At 44.2% G+C, this 21071-nt stretch overlaps 2 protein-coding genes across 2 annotated transcripts in view; one reads left to right on the plus strand and one right to left on the minus strand.

The window, feature by feature from the left end:
• Window positions 1-6248, plus strand: part of LOC116511232 (perilipin-3-like) — a 35980-nt gene extending 29732 nt beyond the window's left edge. The window contains 2 exon segments of the mRNA XM_032221103.1: window positions 5824-6142; window positions 6145-6248. Of these exon segments, the coding sequence (XP_032076994.1) occupies window positions 5824-6142; window positions 6145-6248 (423 nt within the window).
• Window positions 6249-10322: 4074 nt separating this feature from the next.
• Window positions 10323-21071, minus strand: part of LOC116511100 (caldesmon-like) — a 130426-nt gene continuing 119677 nt past the window's right edge. The window contains 6 exon segments of the mRNA XM_032220910.1: window positions 10323-12089; window positions 14403-14435; window positions 15531-15611; window positions 18308-18403; window positions 20384-20426; window positions 20428-20519. Of these exon segments, the coding sequence (XP_032076801.1) occupies window positions 12081-12089; window positions 14403-14435; window positions 15531-15611; window positions 18308-18403; window positions 20384-20426; window positions 20428-20519 (354 nt within the window). The 3' untranslated portion in view covers window positions 10323-12080.

A 21071-nucleotide genomic window follows, 5' to 3' on the forward strand; every position in this document is an offset into this window, starting at 1 on the left:
TGAACCTGTTCTGACCTAGGCTTCCCAAGAGCATGAAGCAAACTCCTTGTCCCGACAAAAACCTTTTTATTAATGTACTGTGAATTCTGTTCATTCACATCCAGCAAAGTCTTTCAAGGGAGGATTTACAATCACAGACCTTATCTGGCTTGGAGAGTTGCCAGGCCGATATCTGCAAAACTTGGCAAGGAGTCTCGGAGAATCACGAACCAATTAAGCGAACTAATTGTCTCCTGCAAACTCCACTCCCCTTTCACTCTTTTTATTTCTTCTGGGAGGGGCCATTCATCGTCCACCTGTAGCCTTACTCCCAAGTCCCCCTGTTCTTTAGCTGTTCCCTTCATCTTTGCACATGTGCATACTGGGAACAGGCTCCAGCTGTTCATCTGCCTCACTGATGTCTGACTCTGAAGGCAGCTGATAACTGGCTTATGGCTCTGGCCCCCTCTCTGCTCCAACACAGAGTCCTCATCAGAACCTTTCCCAGACTCCAGAACTGGCCCATGTTCCTCCCCAACCTCCTCATTGCCTGAATCTGCTGCCAGCTCCACTGGCTGGTGGGCCACAACAGAACCTCTGAGTAAGAATACTGTTCAACTCCATTTGATAAAGGTATAGTTTACTAGAAGTCAAGTGAATTACAGTAATTCATAGGCAGAACTGAGAATCACGTGCCAGAAATCCCCAAGTCTAACCTTTTCCTCCCATAATCGCCTCACGTGACAGTTCTCCCCCATGTCCAATCAAATTCAAACACAATGCTTTCAGAACGATCACTTCAGGTGTAGTTTTGGTATGCATCTGCATTCCGTTTCCAGTGGATTGTCCTTGAAGCCCATCACTCTCAGAGAGGTACAGTGAAGTTTCATTACCTTGAAGCATCCCCTTCTTCCCTCCAACCCATACTTGAGTTCAGGGCAGAGGATACTCAATTGGTTGTGAAGGACAAGAGTGAGGTGACAGCTGACAGCCATCTTGATTTTTGGGACCCTCGATATAGAATATATATATATATATATAATATATATATATATATTATATATATATATAATATATATATATATATATATTATATATATATATTATATATATATAAATCTTGAACAAAATTGAAATAATTCTTGGATTACTTCCATTATACATTTGTGTACATTTATGAGAGAGATGGCTCACCCATACATATTCATGATTGGCTCAATGTGTGGTAGTTGCCCTTCAATGAGTCCATCGGGCTGTTCCCAGAAAGGGTGAGAGATGGAGTATGGATCAATTTACACAACATAATAGATTAATGCAGTATTTCCTAACCTTGGCCTCTTAAAGATGTATGGATTTCAACTACCAGAATTCCCCAGCCAGTGACCAAAGTTAAGAAATATTGCATTAGGGTAACTAGCATTGGTAGTTTGCAACTCAGTGATGTGGGAACTCATCTTCTCTTAACATGTTGCATGATATCGGTCACTGCTTTAAATCAGAATAAGGCTAATCTTGGAGGAGCATAGTGGGTTTTTTATAGCCAGGTTGAACATTATCTGGATCCAATCTTATATATAGCAATGACATCAATCCCCCCCCCCAAATAAACCCAAGACCAAAATTGTTGGCTTTTATTCTTGCTTCTTTTGCCCCATTTTAACTAACACCAATCCCTACCAGGTGCCCAGGTGCATGTTTTCTTTTAAAATGAAAAGATTTTAAAAAAAGAAAAATCACTCTGAGAAAAAAATAATTTGGACTTGCTCCAGAACCTAGAAATCAGAATACGTTGATTCTACGGCTTGTTTATTTTTAAAGAATAAATGCTTTCCCAAACCTGGTGCCCTATGAATATGAAATTACAACTTCCAGGATCCCTAATTCACAGGTTGGGTGCTCCATTCCAGAAAGGGTCAAATTATAGAAGATTGCTCAAATGTTTTGACGAAATTAATTTGTTTTGAAATCTTGGATCTATGCAGCCTATGTGAATTGGAAATTAGCAATCAAATGTAAATAAGCGTGCCGAGTTGATTCCTTCAGTTGGCTGGTGCCTGGGGGAGGATGGGGAGAGAAAGGGCATGTGGTGGAAAAAAAATATCAGGCATCTGGGAATATTTTCCCCCAACTAAAAAGGATATATTAAAAGGCATAAGCTTTTTGTGAGCTGCATCATCAGATGGGAAAAAAAAACAACGGCAGCTCATAAGAGCCGAGGTGGCGCAGTGGTTACGGTGCAGTACTGCAGGCCACTTCAGCTGACTGTTATCTGCAGTTCAGCGGTTCAAATCTCACCGGCTCAAGGTTGACTCAGCCTTCCATCCTTCCGAGGTGGGTGAAATGAGGACCCAGACTGTGGGGGCAATTTGCTGACTCTGAAAACCACTTAGAGAGGGCTGAAAGCCCTATGAAGCGGTATATAAGTCAAATAAATAAATAAATAAATAAATTTCTGCACCTGTGCAGCGTCTGCCCCTTGCCTGGAGCTGCCCGAGATGTTGAAGTGATGATGTTTGGGGACATCAAATCAGATTAGAGCCGAGGTGGCGCAGTGGTTAGGGTGCAGTACTGCAGGCCACTTCAGCTGACTGTTATCTGCAGTTCAGCGGTTCTAATCTCACCGGCTCAGGGTTGACTCAGCCTTCCATCCTTCCGAGGTGGGTGAAATGAGGACCCAGACTGTGGGGGCGATATGCTGACTCTGTAAACCACTTAGAGAGGGCTGAAAGCCCTATGAAGCGGTATATAAGTCTAACTTACATTGGTTCAGCCCTCCTCAAGAGTCTCCGTTTCTCAGGTAGCCCCTTAAAAAAATTAATTGCCCACCTATGATATACAGAGGTGGGCTACTGGGGGTTTGAGCGATCCTCTAGCTAAGATTCTGCCCAGTTTGGCAAACCCCCAATTGCCCGCCCCTCCCACCCCTCCCCTCCCAGGAGTCTCTACACGGCCTGTTCATCATACCAGGTAAGTGCAGGGCCCACGCAGAGGCTCGGGGAGGGGGGAACGGGCCTACCAGAGGTTCTGGAAGTCTGGAAACAGGCCTGTTTCTGGCCTCCATAGCCTGGGGAAGCAGTTTTCACCCTCCTGGAAGCTCGAGGAAAGCCTCCGGAGCATGGGGAGGGCGAAAAACGGGCCTACCGGAAGTCCCAGAACTCCAGAAACAAGCCTGTTTCCAGCATCCGGAAGGCCTCCAGATACCAGGGGAGGCCATTTTTCACCCTCCCAGAGGCTTGAGGAAAGCCTCCGGAGACTCGGAGTGTAAACCCCCCCACCACCACCACCATGGTGCAGAGCCACACCCACCCTGCAACGGGTCAGCGATCCCATTGCTGCAATTTTTGAAGCCCACCCCTGCATTCAACAGAAGTCCATCACAATTGAGCTATGAACGCCCTTACAAGGAGCAAGTCCGTAGACCCAGGACAGTATTTCTCTCCTTTCCCATAGCTCTTTAATTTTGAAAAATGACCGGTTTTCCGTGAGCAAATATATTTGCCTCCATTCATGGCTGCTTAAAATAGATTTGAGTAATAGCCTCTGCCGAGCAACTTCTGACATGATAAATTTATTGACCTATGTGCAACCAGAATAGTCAAGGGGGTTATTATATAAAGTACAGGAACCTCATGGAAGGCCAGAGTCGCACCGGGTTCTGCAGGATCGCAGGGAAAAAGATACAACCAGTTCATGTGAGGCCTTGAAGTATTCCTTGCAGCCAGGGTTAGCTGGAATGCACTCAAGGAAAGTAGTTGCCTCAACAATAGAGAACCATCTTCTAAAGCAGGGCCGTCAAACTGGCTGGCCACCCCCCCACACCCGGTTTAGCAAAGGGGGAGGAAGTTGCGATGCATCACATGACGCTGCCATGACATCGCGAGTTTGACACCCCTGTTCTAAAGGCTGAAGCTGCTATTAATCCCATTTACCCACTTTTCTAAAGAGCCTTTGCTCAGGTCCATAACCATGGGCTCAAGCGTTGCCCTTCAGGACTGTAGAAATCCATTAAGCCCATATCTTGTGCTCTGAATCAGCAGTTACCAACTGATGGCCCATGGACCACTGGTGGTCGGCAAGAAAAAACATTTGCATTTTTTTAAAATATTGCATTAAATACTATTTTGTAGAGACGTGGTGGCTCAGTGGCTAAGACGCTGAGCTTGTCGATCAGAAAAGTCGGCAGTTCGAATCCCTAGCGCCGCGTAACGGACTGAGCTCCGTGACTTGTCCCAGCTTCCGCCAAGCTAGCAGTTCGAAAGCATTTAAAAATGCAAGTAGAAAAAAATAGGAACCACCTTTGGTGGGGAGGGAACAGCGTTTCGTGCGCCTTCGGCGTTGAGTCATGTCATTTGCCTGCCTGAATTGATTTTATTTGGAATGTTGTGTGAACGATTATTGGCTACTCTTGTTTTACTTTTCCCAATAACTCCCTTTTTGAAAAACATCTAGAGATTTGGCTTCATTGGTTCAGAAAAGGCAGATAAGTGCACTTCTTCCGAAAGCCTGCCCCTATGCAAAACTGCATGATGGCACAGCGCCCCTTGTGTTTCAAGAATTTCAGTTTTGAATTGTTCGCTTCAGGTAGGAAGATCGAAAGTAGCTTCCTTTCTATTTTTTCCCCCTAGAACTGGCTTAAGAGAAACCCTTACTAGGGCAGTTAAAGATCCCCATTAAACTGAGAGGATTGGGTTTGTCATCATTAACTTTTGCTGAAGAAGTCCTGGGGAATTAAATTAACCCTGGGGGTTAAATTACCTGTCAAGTTGTAACATAAGGTAATTATTAGCATACATCAAGTTATTGTGAAAGGCATAAGAACTACAGGTATTTCTCAACTTAAAAAGTAGTTTCATGGTGGCACGGTGGTTAGAATGCAGCATTGCAGGCTAATTCTGCCAACTGACAGCAGTTCGATCCTCACCAGGCTCAAGGTTGACTTAGCCTTCCATCTTTCTGAGGTTGGTAAAAGGACCCAGATTGTTGGGAGCAAGGCTAACTCTGTAAACCACTTAGAGAGGGATGTAAAAGCACTATAAAGCAATATATGTCTAAGTGCTGTTTCGCTTCCTAATGCTACCACCACAATTGGACCCTGATTTCAATCATTAAGCAATACAGTCAAAGTCACCATCGTATACTGGTCCTAATTTTATTATTTTTACTGCAGTCATTAAAGCAAATCCAGCTTCCCCTATTGATTTTACTCATTGGAAGCCACTACGAAATCATGATCGCTTAACTGTAGGATGCTTCAACCCTCACAAGTAAGAGCTTGTTACTAAGGGCCCAAACCACGATCACATGACCACAGGGAGCAATGTGACGGTCGTAACTTCAAGGACTGGCCCTAAGTTGCTTTTTTTTTCAGCCTCGTGCTAACTTTGAATTGTTGTTAAATAAATTTATTTCCACCTGTAGTGGAAAAAAAACCCCAACAATCGTGTCACAATATAAGTCACATTGAAATCTATCTATCAACAGAGGCCATAGCTGAGTGATGAAAATGCCTGGTTTGTCCAGATGAATCAGATTCATGGCTGACATTCCGGGAAGCCCCCTTCGCTGGCTGAGGAATTCTGGGAGTTGAAGTCCACAAATCTTAAAGTTTCCTAGGTTGGAGACTCCCGCTTTAAAGAACAGCAATGGAACAATGGTTTAACTCAGGGGTGTCCAAACTTGGGAACTTTAAGACTTGTAGACTTCAACTCCCAGAATTCCTAGCTGGGGAATTCTGGGAGTTGAAGTCCACAAGTCTTAAAGTTCCCAAGTTTGGACACCCCTGGTTTAACTAGTAGACATTTCCAATTCTAATAATCCCCGTGTATTTTTTTCTTTCCCTTTCAGGACTGGAAAGGTTGGCTAATAGCCTTGTATTACACCATAACACTTCCTGTGAGGACGGTCTATCTGATCCTCATCTTTACTGTTGAAGAATTGTCGGCCAAATTTAATGAGAGCGTCCCCCAAGCTTGTTACATCCTAGAAGACCTCAAGTTGGTCCTGTCGGCTCTCACTTGCCTTCAGGAGCTCTGCTGGAAAATCTTTGCCCGTGTCTGGGAGAAAATGTCTGAGGAGGAAAACCTCAACACTGTTTTGAACTATATCGTGCAGACGCTTCCCTTCTGTTTCTTTGCAAATCACTGCAAATGTAGGACCTCCACCACAGCACAGCAAAAGCTTTGAAGGCCATTCAGAGGGTGCAGGCCTCGAAGGACAGTCTCCTTGGACTGGCTGGAAGTGGGATTTCTTCAATAGCTGCGGCCACTTGAACCCTGCATCTGGTCATCCGTGGGGGGAAATAAAAGGGAGATGCAGAGGTTTGGACATATGAAGGGGTTGGCTCTTAACCAAAAATCCCAGGGCAACTGCAAGCTTACAGTAAAATAGGAAATTGACTATCTGACACGTTTGTGGTGTTTTTCTTATTCTTCTCGGCCATCTCTGGGTCCCATGCAACCTACTGGGCGAGAGATGGAAAGGGAAAGCCGAACAGTACCAGAATCTCAAAGTCCTCAAATTATTGTAAAGTTGGAGGGTCCAACAATACCAACAATGATTGTTCCTTAGAAGCAGAGGTGGTATTCAGCAGGTTCTGACCAGTTCTCGAGAACCGGTAGCGTAAACTTTGAGTAGTTCGGAGAACCGGCAAATACCACCTCTGGCTGGCCCCGCCCACATCTATTTTCTGCCTCCCAAGTCCCAGCTGATCGGCTAGGACTTCTTCTGTTGCCCTGCACAGGAGAACATAGCTGGAAAGCAGGTTAATGGGATGGGGATTTTGCAGTATCCTTTTCCTAGAGTGGGTTGGAAATGGAGATTTTAATAGTATCCTTCCCCAGGATGGGGAGGGAATGGGGATTTTGCAGTATCCTTTCCCTCCCATGCCCACCAAGGCACACCACGCCCACCATGCCATGCCCACAGAACCGGTAGTAAAAAAATTTGAATCCCACCACTGCTTAGAAGAGTTCAATTTTGGAACCAGATTCTAGGGGGAGTAAATCCTAGATTTAATCCTAAATAGTAAAATAATAGGTGCAAGAAGGAATTCTTATGGAACTAACTGGAAAGGACAATGATTGATGTTAATTTCAGTCCCTCCATAGGCAAACACAAACTGCCAGCTGGGTCTAATACAGTCACATTTAATTCAAAAGAGGAAACTGGGATTTTATCAATCCAATAGAAAAGTCAGTGGTGCCAAATCTCTTCCTGATTCCTGCAGGTTGTTAAAACCTAGCAAGTTTTACATTTATGTTTAACACATGTAGAGGTCACAACATCCGTGGATAGCTTCCATGTAGCCTTTTTTTATTTTCTCTTTCTTAGCTGACAACCATTTTCATCACACCATTTCTTGGTTTGTAATCTTGTGACTCCTGTCCATTCCCACTGTCTCAGGCAAGAATTTTCACTCTCTTCCATTCCTACTCTAAAATGAATATTATTAAGTTGTCATCAATGGGCAGCTTGAGTTAATGGGCAATGCAATTTCAGAAATCAGGATAAACCAAATGGCCACCTAAGCACCAACTGCAGATATTTATTCATAATTATTGCCAGAACTTTTGTATTATCTGGGTGATTCAGTCTACTCCACAGAGAGCTTCAGACGGCTTAGAAAGAATTGTACAATTCCTATTACTCTACTAAGAGCAAGATGATGACACAATTACATTTATAAATGGCCTTTTAGGTATAGGTCAGTGATGGCAAAACGTTTCGGCACTGAGTACCAAAACCGGAATGTACATGCATGTGTGAGCGCCAGAAACCCAAAGACCAGCTGACCAGTGTGCATCATTGGTGGGATACAACTGGTACGGGTGTACCGGTGCCACCCGCCTGCTCTCCTTACTTATTGATTTGAGCTGACCGAGACATTTGCGCAAGCGCATGGAGCGTACGCTGCCTGCGTGACGCTCCATAGAGCAGCTGGAGAGTTGTGGGCATGGGTACGCATGCGCGTGTGTGCACATGGTGGACACCTGGCCCTGTTGCAGCATACTGGTTGCAACAGGAGCCGGAACCCACCACTGGTGTGCATGCACACGCCAGCCAGCTGGTTTTCAGGTTTCTTGCATGCACATGCTTGCCGCTGGTCTTCGCATGCGCCAGAGCACTGGAAACCTGAAGACCAGCTGGCTGGCGCACGCATGCCGGTTTTTTTGGGCATTTTTACAGCCGTTTTTCAGCGCCTGCGAAGACCAGTTGGACAACACATATGTATGCCGGTAACCAAAGAGCAGCTGGCGATGGGATGTGTGCCCACAGAGAGGAATCTGTGTGTCACCTCTAACACTTGTGCCGTAAGTTCCCCATCATAGCTATAGGTAGTTCTCGACTTACGATCACAACGGAGGGCAAAATTTCCGTTTTGTCCCATTGGGCGATCTTCCTTGCCATCATTGTTACGTGAGTCATTCAGGTATTCATCAAACCTGGCTCCCCCCCACTGACTTTGCTTGAACACAAAGTGAATGAATAGTGCAAAGTACCGTATTTTTCAGAGTATAAGACCGCACTGGAGTATAAGACGCACCAAGATTTTGAAGAGGCAAATGAAAAAAAAAACCTTTTTGCATTCTGCAGACCTCCCCAAAATGGCCTGTTTTTCACGAAAATGGGCCTCTTTTTGTTAAAAAAAAACAGCCGTGCATGTTTTTCAGGTTTGTAGAGTGCTCCTCGGGGCTGGGGGGGGGGGTCAAAAATGAGCAAAAAAAATACCCCCTTTTTCGTGAAAACAGATGTTTTTTGTCAAAAAAGAGCATGCATAGCTTTAGGAGGCTTATAGAGTGCTCCTGGGGGCGGGGGGTGGGTGGGCAAAAACGAGCAAAAAACGGCCTGTTTTTCACTCATTTAACCCTCCCCAGCCCCCAGGAGCACTCTGGAAACCTTCTAAAGACTATGCATGACCATTTTTTGCAAAGGGGACAGGGTTTCATGAGGCTAAAAAATGTTGTATTCAGTGTCTAAGATGCACCCAGATTTTCATCCTGTTTTTTTTTTTTGAGGGGGAAAGGTGCGTCTTATACTCCGAAAAATACGGTAATTGCCCTGAAGAGCCAGTTTTGTCAGAAAGAATAACTGAAGATGCCAGATCAATATAAAAGTGATGTCATGAGCCCAACGCATACAAAAGCCCTGGTTGAGAAACAAAACCGACCCATCCATCTGGCAGACAAACTCCATTTATTGTGAATTACAAATTCAGCATTACTGGTTTATGGTAGCTATTCAGACGTAAGGATTCCAAAGTGTATTTAAACAAACAAACAGCCAAACCACAAACAGATTCAAGACTTTGTCTTCCATGATTCTGATCCCACCTGTAAGCTCCAGTGAAATTCATTATGTAAACTTGATGATTCACAAAAGCAATGGAGCTTGGATACCGCTACTCCATCTTAACCCCTTAAAAGAAACAACTAAAAAGGACAAACAGATGCAATAAAAATGTAAACCTGTATACAGAAATTAACCATTCTCAAGCGATGGTTCACATTTGGAGTGGGCTATAAATTTTAAATCAAGCTCACTTCACCTCACCCCTACGTATGGTGTTTTTAAAAAAACACCTCAATCATCATGTGATTTGTAAATTCAAACTTAGCAGTTTAACTATATACAGTTCAAATAATACAGATGTTAAAATAAAGACTCGGGGTGGAGTGACTGAGACCCACGGTACATTATCCTCTCTGGAGAGGCTTCTGGGTTCAAATGAAGCCTTCTTCCACATTGCCTGGAATTCAGCAAGCTCTTTGTTCTCTAGGACAAAGGATGTCTATCTTTGGACTCCTTGAGGAAGGATCGAGAAGGTTGAAGAGCATCAAGTAAGCCCTTCCCAACTTGACCATTTCCAGATCAGGGGTGAAATTCAGCAGATTCTGACAGATTCCGGAGAACCGGTAGCGGAAATTTTGAGTAGTTCGAAGAACTGTCAAATACCACATCTGGCTGTCCCCAGAGTAGGGTGGGAATGGAGATTTCGCAATATCCTTCCCCTGCCACACCCACAGAATGGGTAGTAAAAAATTTGAATTTCACCACTGTTCCAGATGTGTTGAGATTACAACTCCTCTGACTCCCAATGCATCTGGAAGGTACCAGCTGGGCTAAAGGAAGTGCTCCTTGGCTCTCCTTGGTTAGTGTTCCTAGGACCGAGGGCTATTACTATCCTTGTGCACTGAATTGTATGGCAATAGGAAGGACGGTGTCCTTTTGGTTTTCTAAAGCGAGAACATGAGACGTGTATACAGACCTGATAAAAAAGCAAAAATCAGTGTGCAATAAGGTGGAAAGAAGGATTACCAACAGCGTGCGTGCATGTATTTCTTGTGTGGTAATTATGGTAGTTCTATATAAATTAGCTATATCGTTTTATACATGTGACCTATGACCTAAAACTTTTTTTTTCCTTCCCTCTTTAAAACTATAATTTTAATCGCTCATCTTTTATTATTATTTTTTTTAAAAAAAATCTAATACTTCTCTTGCCCTGTCCCTAATGGCAATTATGGAATTAATATAAAAGGTGTGTATTTTTTTTTAAAAAAAGTTGTGATATTGGCTACTTATGTAAGTTTATAGCTAAATGAAGTAAATAAGTATTAAAAGCCTTCTATTATTAGTAGTGCCTTATACATGACATTTTAAAAAGCGAAATGTTCTAAAACTGTTAAAAAATACAAACAAAAAGAGAGAGAGAAACGTTATCAGTACCACAGCCGATTGCAATTGTCCAAATTCAGGGTATTAACTATAACTTACCAAAGGGAGCTACTTTTAAAACTATGAAAATTGTACTGATGATGCTAATTTGTCATAGACTTCTTACGGAAGGAAATCGCCAACTTAGCATGTTTCTTCCATGCCTTACTCTAAAGTGCTGAAAAGGGGGCGGGTGTAAATGGGGCTCATCCCACTTAGCTACAGGAAGGATACTTGGGTACGATCCACAGCACCTAATTCCTTGCATCTCTCCTACTTTCCTTTCATGGAAAGCAAGATTCCTTTGCTCTACACATGACCTTAAGATGGAGAAGGTGACCTCCGCTTACAGGTATGACCTAAGCAAAAAGGTAAGCGGTGGATTAGGCACTCCAGCAACAACACATGGCAATCTGTGACATGATGTTGGAGAGCAAAGGGGGAGAAGGCCGTGGTGCCATCAAAGGTGGTGGGTCACCAAAGATGATGAACCTATCATATAAGTGTTCTGTAGACCACAATAGGCTACAGGGAATTATACCAAACCTTCTTACACTCAAGTCAACAGTAGGTCAAAGAGGTTGACTCTGCCTTGACTCTTGAGGACCCACTGTTCAGGTGCTCTGCTTGTGAATCAGGTGGGTTCCAGCTGGTACGGCCCGGTACGGGCGTACCGGTAGTAGCCGGGAGAAGCGGCCACCATACCGATACAGTGGCTCATTTGGTCCACCACCCACCCGCATTCCATGCCTGTTTTTAAAGCAACCGGCCAACTGCGCCTGCGCACACAGCGTGCGGCGCCTGCGAACCTTCGACAAGCAGCTTGGTGTCGCAGGGGCAGTGGAGTGCACATATATGCGCAGCACGCATGCACGACCAGGATGCCCGGCCCCATGTGCAGCATACCAGTAGTGATGGGGAGAGGAACCCACCACTGTTGTGAATGATCTGGCCTCTGTTCCTCCTATCCTAGGCCTGGGTTGGCCTCATCTATTTGGGATAGGACCCACAAATGGAAGATGTGCACAGTAGATGTCCCCTTCTCCTCCTGCCTGGACATATAGTTTGTTGAGACTCTGTCAGTAGAAGTCTCTCTCTCTTTCACAGCATGGTTTTCTTTTTTTTTGAGGAATAAGGCTCTTGTTCAAAGACACTACTATTAAGACAAATGTTTTAAGACTGAATATTAAATACAGTGCTAATATACATGGTTTCCTTAAAAACTGGGATAATGTAGCCAACCCCTCCCGCCCCCTCCCAAGTAAACCAACAAAAACAAACATAAATATATATAAAAAGGAAAGGACAAATTTTAGCACTTCTGTTTTTGAAAACCGAGTTGGTCCAGCGTAATTGGTGGCTTCCTTAAGGCTCCTTTTCAAATTGTCTCAAACCTGCTGAAAGAAAGAAAAAAAGTGGTGGGATTGCCTCGAATCACCAGAAACGTCAACATTTGGGGCTTAGCTGGAAAATCCCCACTTGTCAAAGCACTTGCTGATTTAGGTTGCAATGCTAAGATCAAATTTTAAGGATTTATACCAGCTTCCTTTCTTGCTCGTTCCCCAATCTAGAAGCAATTTCCCATAGATTCAATCTTAACCACTTTTAAAATAATATCCACTGATATTATTTTCAAAAGACAAATTGGTGAAACTCCTAGTTTTTTTTTAATGGGTCCATACTTTTACTGCTCCTGGCTCAAATTTTACCTCCTTGTTCATGTGGGAAAGCAGAGTGGTGTGGAGGCTGTGAGTTCAATCCTAGGTAGAGGCAGATACCGTATTTTTTGGAGTGTAAGACGTACCTTTTTCCTTCAAAAAAGAGGGTGAAAATCTGGGTGTGTCTTATACTGAATACAGCATTTTTGGCCTCCTGAAACCCTTTGCAAAAATGGCCATTCATTGCCTTTAGGAAAGAACTTTTTTTGCTCATTTTTGCACCCTCTCAGCTCCCAGGAACACTCTATAAGCCTCCTAAAGGCTATGTGTGCCCTTTTTTTGTTTAAAAACGGGAGGTCTGCAGAGTACAAAAATGTTTTTTTTTTAATTTGCCTCTTCAAAATCTTGCATCTTATACTCCGGTGCGTCTTATACTCCGAAAAATATGGGCATTTCTCTCTCTGGGCAAAATGAGAATATATCTGCTGAACAAAACTCTGCATGACGACAGGAAGGGCATCCGGCCAGTAACACTCTTCTAGCTCCATCCAGTTGCTCAGACTCCACACCGCAAGGGATTATGGGGTCGATAAAAGATGATGATGGTTCATGTGGGAATGCAATATTTTAGTACATCGAGCTGCAAAATTGGGTTTGAATCAGCTTATTCTTGGGTAAGTATGTCTCAGTACTGGCAAAATGCCTGAAAAGAAAAGGATCCTTCAGAGAACCATTAAAAAGATTTCAATTCATGAATCCCTACTCAAGTTGGAGATGCTTAATTGGACAAGAAGGAACAGGAAGGAAATAAGAATAATTGTACACAGCAGGCAGGAATGTGAACAGAAAAACTATGATATATCTTACATTAAGCCATAAAGAGCTTGGCTAGATGCTTGTTTATAAATGGACCTAGATATTGCTGTACGCAAACCATGGTTATGACTTTGGGTTTTGTTGAGCAAACTATCTAATGAAAGTTTATTCATCGGCCAAGCCGATCATAGTTTCACGTGATGGTAAGCCAATTCACAGGCAAATTTACCCAATGTTGGAGGGCAAAAAACATGCATGCTTTGGAAAAGATAAAAGAGGAACTGATGAAGATACAGCGACAATTGAGTGCTGTTGTCAAGAGGACCTTAGGAAGAACAATACCAGTGGTGGTATTCAGCCGGTTCGTACTGGTTTGGGCGAACCAGTAGTGCGACCTGCGGGTGGGGGTGGCCCACCAGCCCACCCACCCCAGCTCTATCCCGTCCTGTTTACTATTTAGCCACATTTTCTAAGCCACATGGATGTGTGCAAGCTGCACACGAGAGCAAAGCGCATGTGTGGAAGGCCACGTGCATACATCCAAGCCACGCACACTCACAGTTTCAGTGTGCAGCGAACCGGGGGGTAAAATTATGTGAAACCCACCTCTGAACAATACAATTTTCAACGCAGCAGTGGGTTTCACTTATTTTTACCACTGTTTCTACCACACATGCACACTCGCTTTGCACATATGGGCACCTTCCGCACATGCGCCTGGCCTTTCACGCATATGCTTTGCTCGCATACACATTCTGAGCATGTGCCTGGCTTAAAAAATGTGGCTATAGGACGGCATAGCACCCACCCCAGGGGTGGGATTCAAATCATTTAACAACCGGTTCTCTGCCCTAATGATTTCTTCCAACAACCAGTTCACCAAACTGCTCAGAAAGTTAACAACCGGTTGTCCCGAAGTGGTGCGAACTGGCTGAATCCCACCACTGACCCACCTGCAATCTCCGCTACCGGTTCGTTTGAACTGGTCCGAACCGGCTGAATATCCCTTCTGATTCAACAGGTAGCTCACATCCTCAGAGGCTTTGAAACTAGCCAGGAAAGTGAATGTTCTGTGGCTTGCCTCTCATAGATTCAAAAAAACAAACAAACCCCATTTGCCATCAGGGACAAGCCCTGTGGTGGATGGACTCTCTGACAATCCAATTAATATATTCCAAAATTGAGGGTTGGACCCCTTGCCTGATCCCAAACACTGAAACGTTCAGTTTTGCTTACCATAGTCTCCAACTTCCTTCCTGCTGCTGTGACCTGATTAAAGAGAGAGAGAGAGAGAGAGAGAGAGAGAGAGGTTTAAAAAAAGGTTACAAAAACATAAACTGTTCCAAAGGTGCTTCCCCCCCCCCCCCCCAAGAAGCAACTGGACTTTCTGGTTTTCTTTGAAGACGTTTCTTCTCATCCAAGAAGCTTCTTCAGTTCAGAATGGATGGTGGAGAGAAGGGTTTAATTTCTTGCTGGACATTTGCATTCTTTTAGCAAGTTGTTTGAAAAGGTTTACTTAGAATCAATCCATGTGAATAATATTTAAAAAGTAAGATAACCACTGTCCAAAACCATTAGAAAGATAAAATCGCCGCTAAGTTCTTCTATTCTTTAATTTAAATTAGTTTTAAAAAATTTTAGGCAGTCCGTTTTTCTTTAAAAATAAAAGTTTCTTACCAGCTAAAAAACTTTTCTTTCAAATTGCCCGACTTTGTCAGCCATAAAAGACTGGAATTTTTACTGCCAGCCAAAGACTTTAAACCTGCTTTTCTCGGAGATTGGCGATATCCCCGAGATCAGCAAGATGTAATCTTCCTGTTCACCATCTCTTCGGGATGATTTAGGTCCGTTAGAACCCCCCAGCAATAAAAGTATTGAGTGCTATCTCAGAGCTTGAGATCGCACGTCGTTCGTCATGGCATCCAGGCTCCGCCCCCCCTTTAGCAAGTTGTTAAGGTCACCTGGAGGTTTATCTCTGTCCTCAGGGTCACCTGAGTGGTGTAAATGGGTGTGGAGCCTTCTTAGAACTGCTGAAAGGACTGTGTGGTAGAGTGGAGATAGATGATGCCATATCCCTCCCCTTCTGTTGAGAGAGGGCTGTTCAGGTTTTGACATAGATGGCCTCTTTAACCCCTCCCTCAAGAGACCATCTCAAGAGGCCATCTAGAGCATGTCAAAACTGTCAAAAAATTGGCAACCCATCACTGGTACAGTACAAATAAATAATAGTTTGGGCTCTATTCTACATCATTCCTCTAGATTTGGCAATTATGTCACTGAAGTTCAGCAGTGCAATTGAAGGGGACTTCAGAGATTACACTCCCCTTCCCCGAAATGAAATAGAATAACAGATAGGATGGTCACCTTTGATGAAGAAGGGGTCTTCTCAACCGACTGCTTTTCCCAAAGGTTGCGTTTGCCAGATACATCTCCAGGTCGTAAGTCCTATTTTTCCCCCAAAAAACCAAAGCAAGAATTTGAAACCAAGAACAGTCTAAAATATAATATTAAAGTTCGTGTTATTTCAATAACCTTCCCCAAAGATTAATTCATAGGCAGTAGTATGAGACTTTTAAATACCGTGTTTTCCCGAAAATAAGACAGGGTCTTATTTTCTTTTGACCCCTGAAATAAGCGCTTGGCCTTATTTTCGGGGAGTCTTATTATTTTTGAGGGGCAGGAGACGGCGAGCGTGGTCACCTCATGGCTGCTGCTGTGTTGCAATATTTGGGAGGGATTATTTTAGCGCATGCGCTCAAAAGCCCGATTGGGTTTATTATCCAGGAGGTCTTATTTTCGTGGAAACAGGATAATTTCTTTCTTTCAAAAATAGGTCCACAGCTAACTGGACATACATAATGTGCTGGAACTGGAAGCTCATGGTTCTGCAGAGGACTTTCAAAACTGATTTACCTGACTCAGGTTAAAAGCAAACAGCCAATCCAAAAGAAGAACAGAACAACGGAGATATGTATATATGCATATATAGAATTCCAGCCAAGAAGATGTGGTGAAAGAGGGAAGAGAAGAAAGCAGTTGACTGAGAAAGAAGGAAGGGAGAGAAAGGACAGATTAGTACCAACTCACTTCTGTGAACAATTCTACTATAGTCCACTCACAATTCTATAAGTCCAGCTAATAATTCTACTATAGTCCAGATTCCTTATATGAAACATATTTATCTCTGAGCTGATGAACATCTGGTTGCTAGCTCTAAGATAGAGAAGATGTAGAAACAGGACATTGAAAGCATACCACAACTATCTAAACCGCTACTTTAGTGCCATCAGTAATCAGCTGACCATTTTCAGGCATTTCTTTCAAATGCTGTCTACCTCAGTTGCAATTTCCATTTGGTTGCAAATTATAGAAACGATGGTTTAAGCCAGGGGTCAAACTCGATTTCATTGAGGCATCAGGGTTGTGTTTGACTTAAGGGGTCGGGGTAGCATGGCCAAGGTGGGTGTGGCCACTGGACATCACTCATGTTGGGGGCACCTGTGGTGGCCAAGTGCTAAGGCAGGACTTCCCTCAGACTCTCCCTTCCTCCATTATAATCTCTCTTCTTCCTTCTTTCCTTCCTTCCTTCCTTCCTTCCTTCCTTCCTTCTTTCTTCTTTTCCTTCTTCCTTCTTTTTTTCCTTCCCTCCTCATTCTCCTTTCTTCTCCCTTCCCCTCTTTCCTTATTTTTCTTTCCTTGCTCTTCCCATCTTTTCTTCTTTTTCTTCTTTCCTCTTTCCTTTCCTCCTATCCTGTCCCATCTTACATGCTCAAATGCAAAAGGGAAAACATTTCTTTTGTTTTTGTTTTTTAGTTTGCTTTGCTAGCCCATGAGGGCCTCCTGCAGCACTCTGCCCAGGAAAAATGCGGCTCATTTTCACTGGCAGAGTGCTACAGGAGGCCGTCGAAGCCAAAAACGGGGGCCTCCCAAGCTCTGTTTTCCCTGGCAGAGGCACTGCGGGCTGGTCCTTTGCTGTTTTCAGGCTGGCCCCGCAGGCCAGATCTACCATGAGTTTGAAACTCCTGATGTTCACCTCTGGAGGACATCAGGTTGAGTAGGATGTCCTTGGTAACTCAAAACAGGGACAACCTTCTAGTTTTTATCCTTTACAAATGGTAGAGTTCATTAATTGGTTCAAATATACACCAAATCCTGCGTTATCCATGGTGTGCTGGCTTCTCATCTGTTCTGGTCTAGCACAGCGCTAGACTAAAACCCTGAACTCCTCTCCAGTGGTGAAATCTAACTTTTTTTCCTTCGTCCTGTGGGCATGGCTTGGTGGGGGTCATGTGACTGGGTGGGCATGCTATGTAGTCATGTGACTGGGGGTGTCAAAAGAGAAGCTCATTTTAACAATGTCCTGCTGGAGCAGGGGCTGGACTAGATGACCTCCAGGTCCCTTCCAGCCCTGGATTGCTGTGCTCTTTCAAGGTATCCTCTGAAGCTGCATCTATAGCCAGATTTGTGGTCCTTCCTCCACTCTTTTTTCCCTTCCTTCCTTCCTTCCTTCCTTCCTTCTTTCCTTTCTATCTTTCTCTCTCTCTCCCCCCCCCTCTCTCTTTCTCTCTCTTTTTCTTTCTTTCTTTCTTCTTTCTTTCTTTCTTTTCTTCTTTCTTCTTTCTTTCTTTCTTCTTTCTTTCTTTCTTTCTCTCTCTCTCTCTCTCTTCTCTCTCTCTTCTCTCTCTTTCTTTCTTTCCTTTCATAGCACTCCCCCCACCCTCCGTTTTTTGCCTAGCTGGCCTCAGGGAATTCTCCTGGGAGCAAAAATGGACCCCAAATACTAAAAAAAAGTAAAAAAAATATTCCTACCATCGAGCAGCATAGCTGATCGTCGGAACTTTTTAAAATTTTGTTAAGCATTTTTTTACTACCGGTTCGGTCGAACTGGCCCAAACCGGTAGCATTTCACCCCTGTTCCTCTCCCAACTGCCTGGGCAATCAACCCGTGATGATGGCAAGGACAAACAGCTACTGAAATGAGGGTCAGCCTCTGTGGATGGGCATCTCAAAATTCGAAGCCAGTAATGCCTACCAAAACAGCACTGAAGTTCTTCCTTCCTTCCTGTTAAAATTATAAAACATCTATCTTTATTGCAGGGTAGATGACAACACTACTGAAAACAGAGGAGCAAATTACTCACCGATGGTTTGGAAGCAGCCAATTTGTTGCTTTCTGGGGTCTTAGTTAACCATTCATTGATGCGACTGGAGACTCCAACCTTCAACCCAGCTGTTTCCTGCAGAACATTTGTTTGTAAACAGAATTGGAAACTTCATAGTTAGAATTAACAGGGATGCACTATAGCAGAGGTGTCCAACTCAAGGCCTAGGGGCTGGATCCGGTCCATGTGGTACTTTGATCGGCCCACGAAGCCATCCTGCAAACAGTGAAGGATCAGCCAGTGGTGCTTCTGCCATCAAAAACGGGCTCCCGAGCTCCGTTTTAGCAATAGCAATAGCAGTTAGACTTATATACGATCTTCATAGGGCTTTCAGCCCTCTCTAAGCGGTTTACAGAGTCAGCATATTGCCCCCAACAACAATCCGGGTTCTCATTTTACCCACCTCGGAAGGATGGAAGGCTGAGTCAACCCTGAGCCGGTGAGATTTGAACAGCCGAACTGCTGAACTGCAGTCAGCTGAAGTAACCTGCAGTGCTGCATTTAACCACTGCGCCACCTCGGCTCAATTAAATTTTTAGCTGCAATGGCCTCTTGCAACCCTCTGCCAGTGAAAATGGAGTTCAGGACCCTGTTTCGCTGACAGAGCGCTTGGGCCACTGCTGGCACCCCCCCCCCCGACACGAGTTGACGTCGAGTTGGCCATGCCCCACAGCCCCCCAAAGTCAAACACAACTCTTACGCAGCCCTCAATGAAATTGAGTTTGACCCCCACCCCCTGCACTTCAGATTGCAACATCTTATCTACCGAATCTCTATGTCTTAATCTGTAAGATTGCTAAACCTCATAACCTCATTTGTGTAATTTCATAAAACATACAGTATAGCAACAGCAATAGCAGTTAGACTTATATACCGCTTCATAGGGCTTTCAGCCCTCTCTAAGCGGTTTACAAAGTCAGCATATTGCCCCCACAGTCTGGGTCCTCATTTCACCCACCTCGGATGGATGGAAGGCTGAGTCAACCTTGAGCCGGTGAGATTAGAACCGCTGAACTGCAGATAACAGTCAGCTGAAGTGGCCTGCAGTACTGCACCCTAACCACTGCGCCACCTCGGCTCAGTATAGCTGAAGCCTGAAGCAAAGCGCCTTAATCTTAGGAGATGTCAAGTGACTGTCTTAAATCTCACAACGCTTCAGCATTCCCGTGAGAAGCCCTGTGATACTAGAAGAGATTGTCCAGAGCTTGTATTAAAATAACAAGAACGATCAACATTCAGCAGGGTTGCATCCTATCGTTCAAAAGCTTACCAGAGGTCTTTATGCCAAAGTTGGACAAAGCTTTGTTTCACAAACTTAGAGCAATGTCTCTATGAAATATCATTTCAGAGACAGAGGTTTAAAAAAAAAGTCTTTCAGAAGGCTAAACTATGGAACTCTTCCATTCTTGTTTGAAGTTCAGAATCTGCATTCACACTATATTAATACCTCAGGTCTTCCTTATGTGATTTGCATTTCCCTTGCCTTGATTGACCAGGGAATTGCGGAGGCAGTCACAAAGGCAGAAGACTCTGAAGGATAGCAATAGCAATAGATTCATATACCGTATTTTCGGACTATAAGACGCACCGGAGTATAAGACACACCAAAAATTTTAAAAGGTAATTTTTTTAAAAAAAGTTTTTGCCCTCCCCAGCCCCCAGGAGCACTTTGCAGGCCTCCCAAACCTTCTGCGTGTCCATTTTTGCGAAAAACGAGATGCGCAGGGTGGGGTTTCAGGAGACCAAAAATGCTGTATTCAGTGTATAAGACGCACCCGATTTTCATCCACTTTTGGGGGGGGGGGGTTGGAAGGTGCGTCTTATACTGAAAATACAGTGCCACTTTACAGTGTTTTACAGCCTCTCTAAGCAGTTTTGCAGAGCCAGCCTATTACCCCCAAAAATCTGGGTTCTCATTTTTCCCACCTCGGAAGGATGGAAGGCTGAGTCAACCTTGAACCAGTGAGAAACGAACAGTTGAACTGCTGGCAGTTGGCAGTCAGCAGAAGTAGCCTGCAGTACTGCATTCTAACACTGCGCCACCACAACATGTACCTTATTGGGTGTCCCCATTCCAGAGGGTGATGCAACACATTGCCTTTCTCCACATGCTCTTGATGTTACGAACTCCCTCAGCAGGAACTGGGAGGTCAGAAGCAGCTGGCTTGGTGGCCTTTGCAGTTTTGTTGCCCTGCAAGAAGTAATTGGTGAGTCATAGTAGTGTCAAGGTCCCAAGTAATACATCCCCTTCAATGAGAACTCCGAGGCAAGCATGTTCCTCAAAGAACATTTTATTGGGACATATCAAATTGGCACAGACTTGGTAGAAAACCAGCTCTGGGTTCCTGCTGGTTTTATGCCCAATTAAAAGTAACACTTTGTCACTTCTCCCCAGAGTGTTCAGTCCCATGGTCCAATCAGTTGCTAAGTGACCTCAGTCTCCACTTTTCTAACACCCACACAAACGTCCTTGATTTCCAGGGGAATTTTTTTTGTTTTGGCTACAACACCCCAGCTGTCTCTTCACTCCCCTCCCTGGCTCCTTAGCTCCAGGCTGTGTCAGCCCTGAAGGAACACGAAAAGAAACCTCCTGTTGTAGCCCGCCAGAGGTCAGCAGAAGATTCAGACAGTGAGGAGGTTGGGGAGGAACATGGGCCAGGCCTGGAGTCTGGGAAAGGCTCTGATGAGGGCTCTGTGTCAGAGGCAGAGAGTGGGACAGAGCCGTATGCCAGTTATCAGCTGC

The sequence above is a fragment of the Thamnophis elegans genome, chromosome 7, assembly GCF_009769535.1.
Source record: "Thamnophis elegans isolate rThaEle1 chromosome 7, rThaEle1.pri, whole genome shotgun sequence".
Lineage (NCBI taxonomy): Eukaryota > Metazoa > Chordata > Lepidosauria > Squamata > Colubridae > Thamnophis > Thamnophis elegans.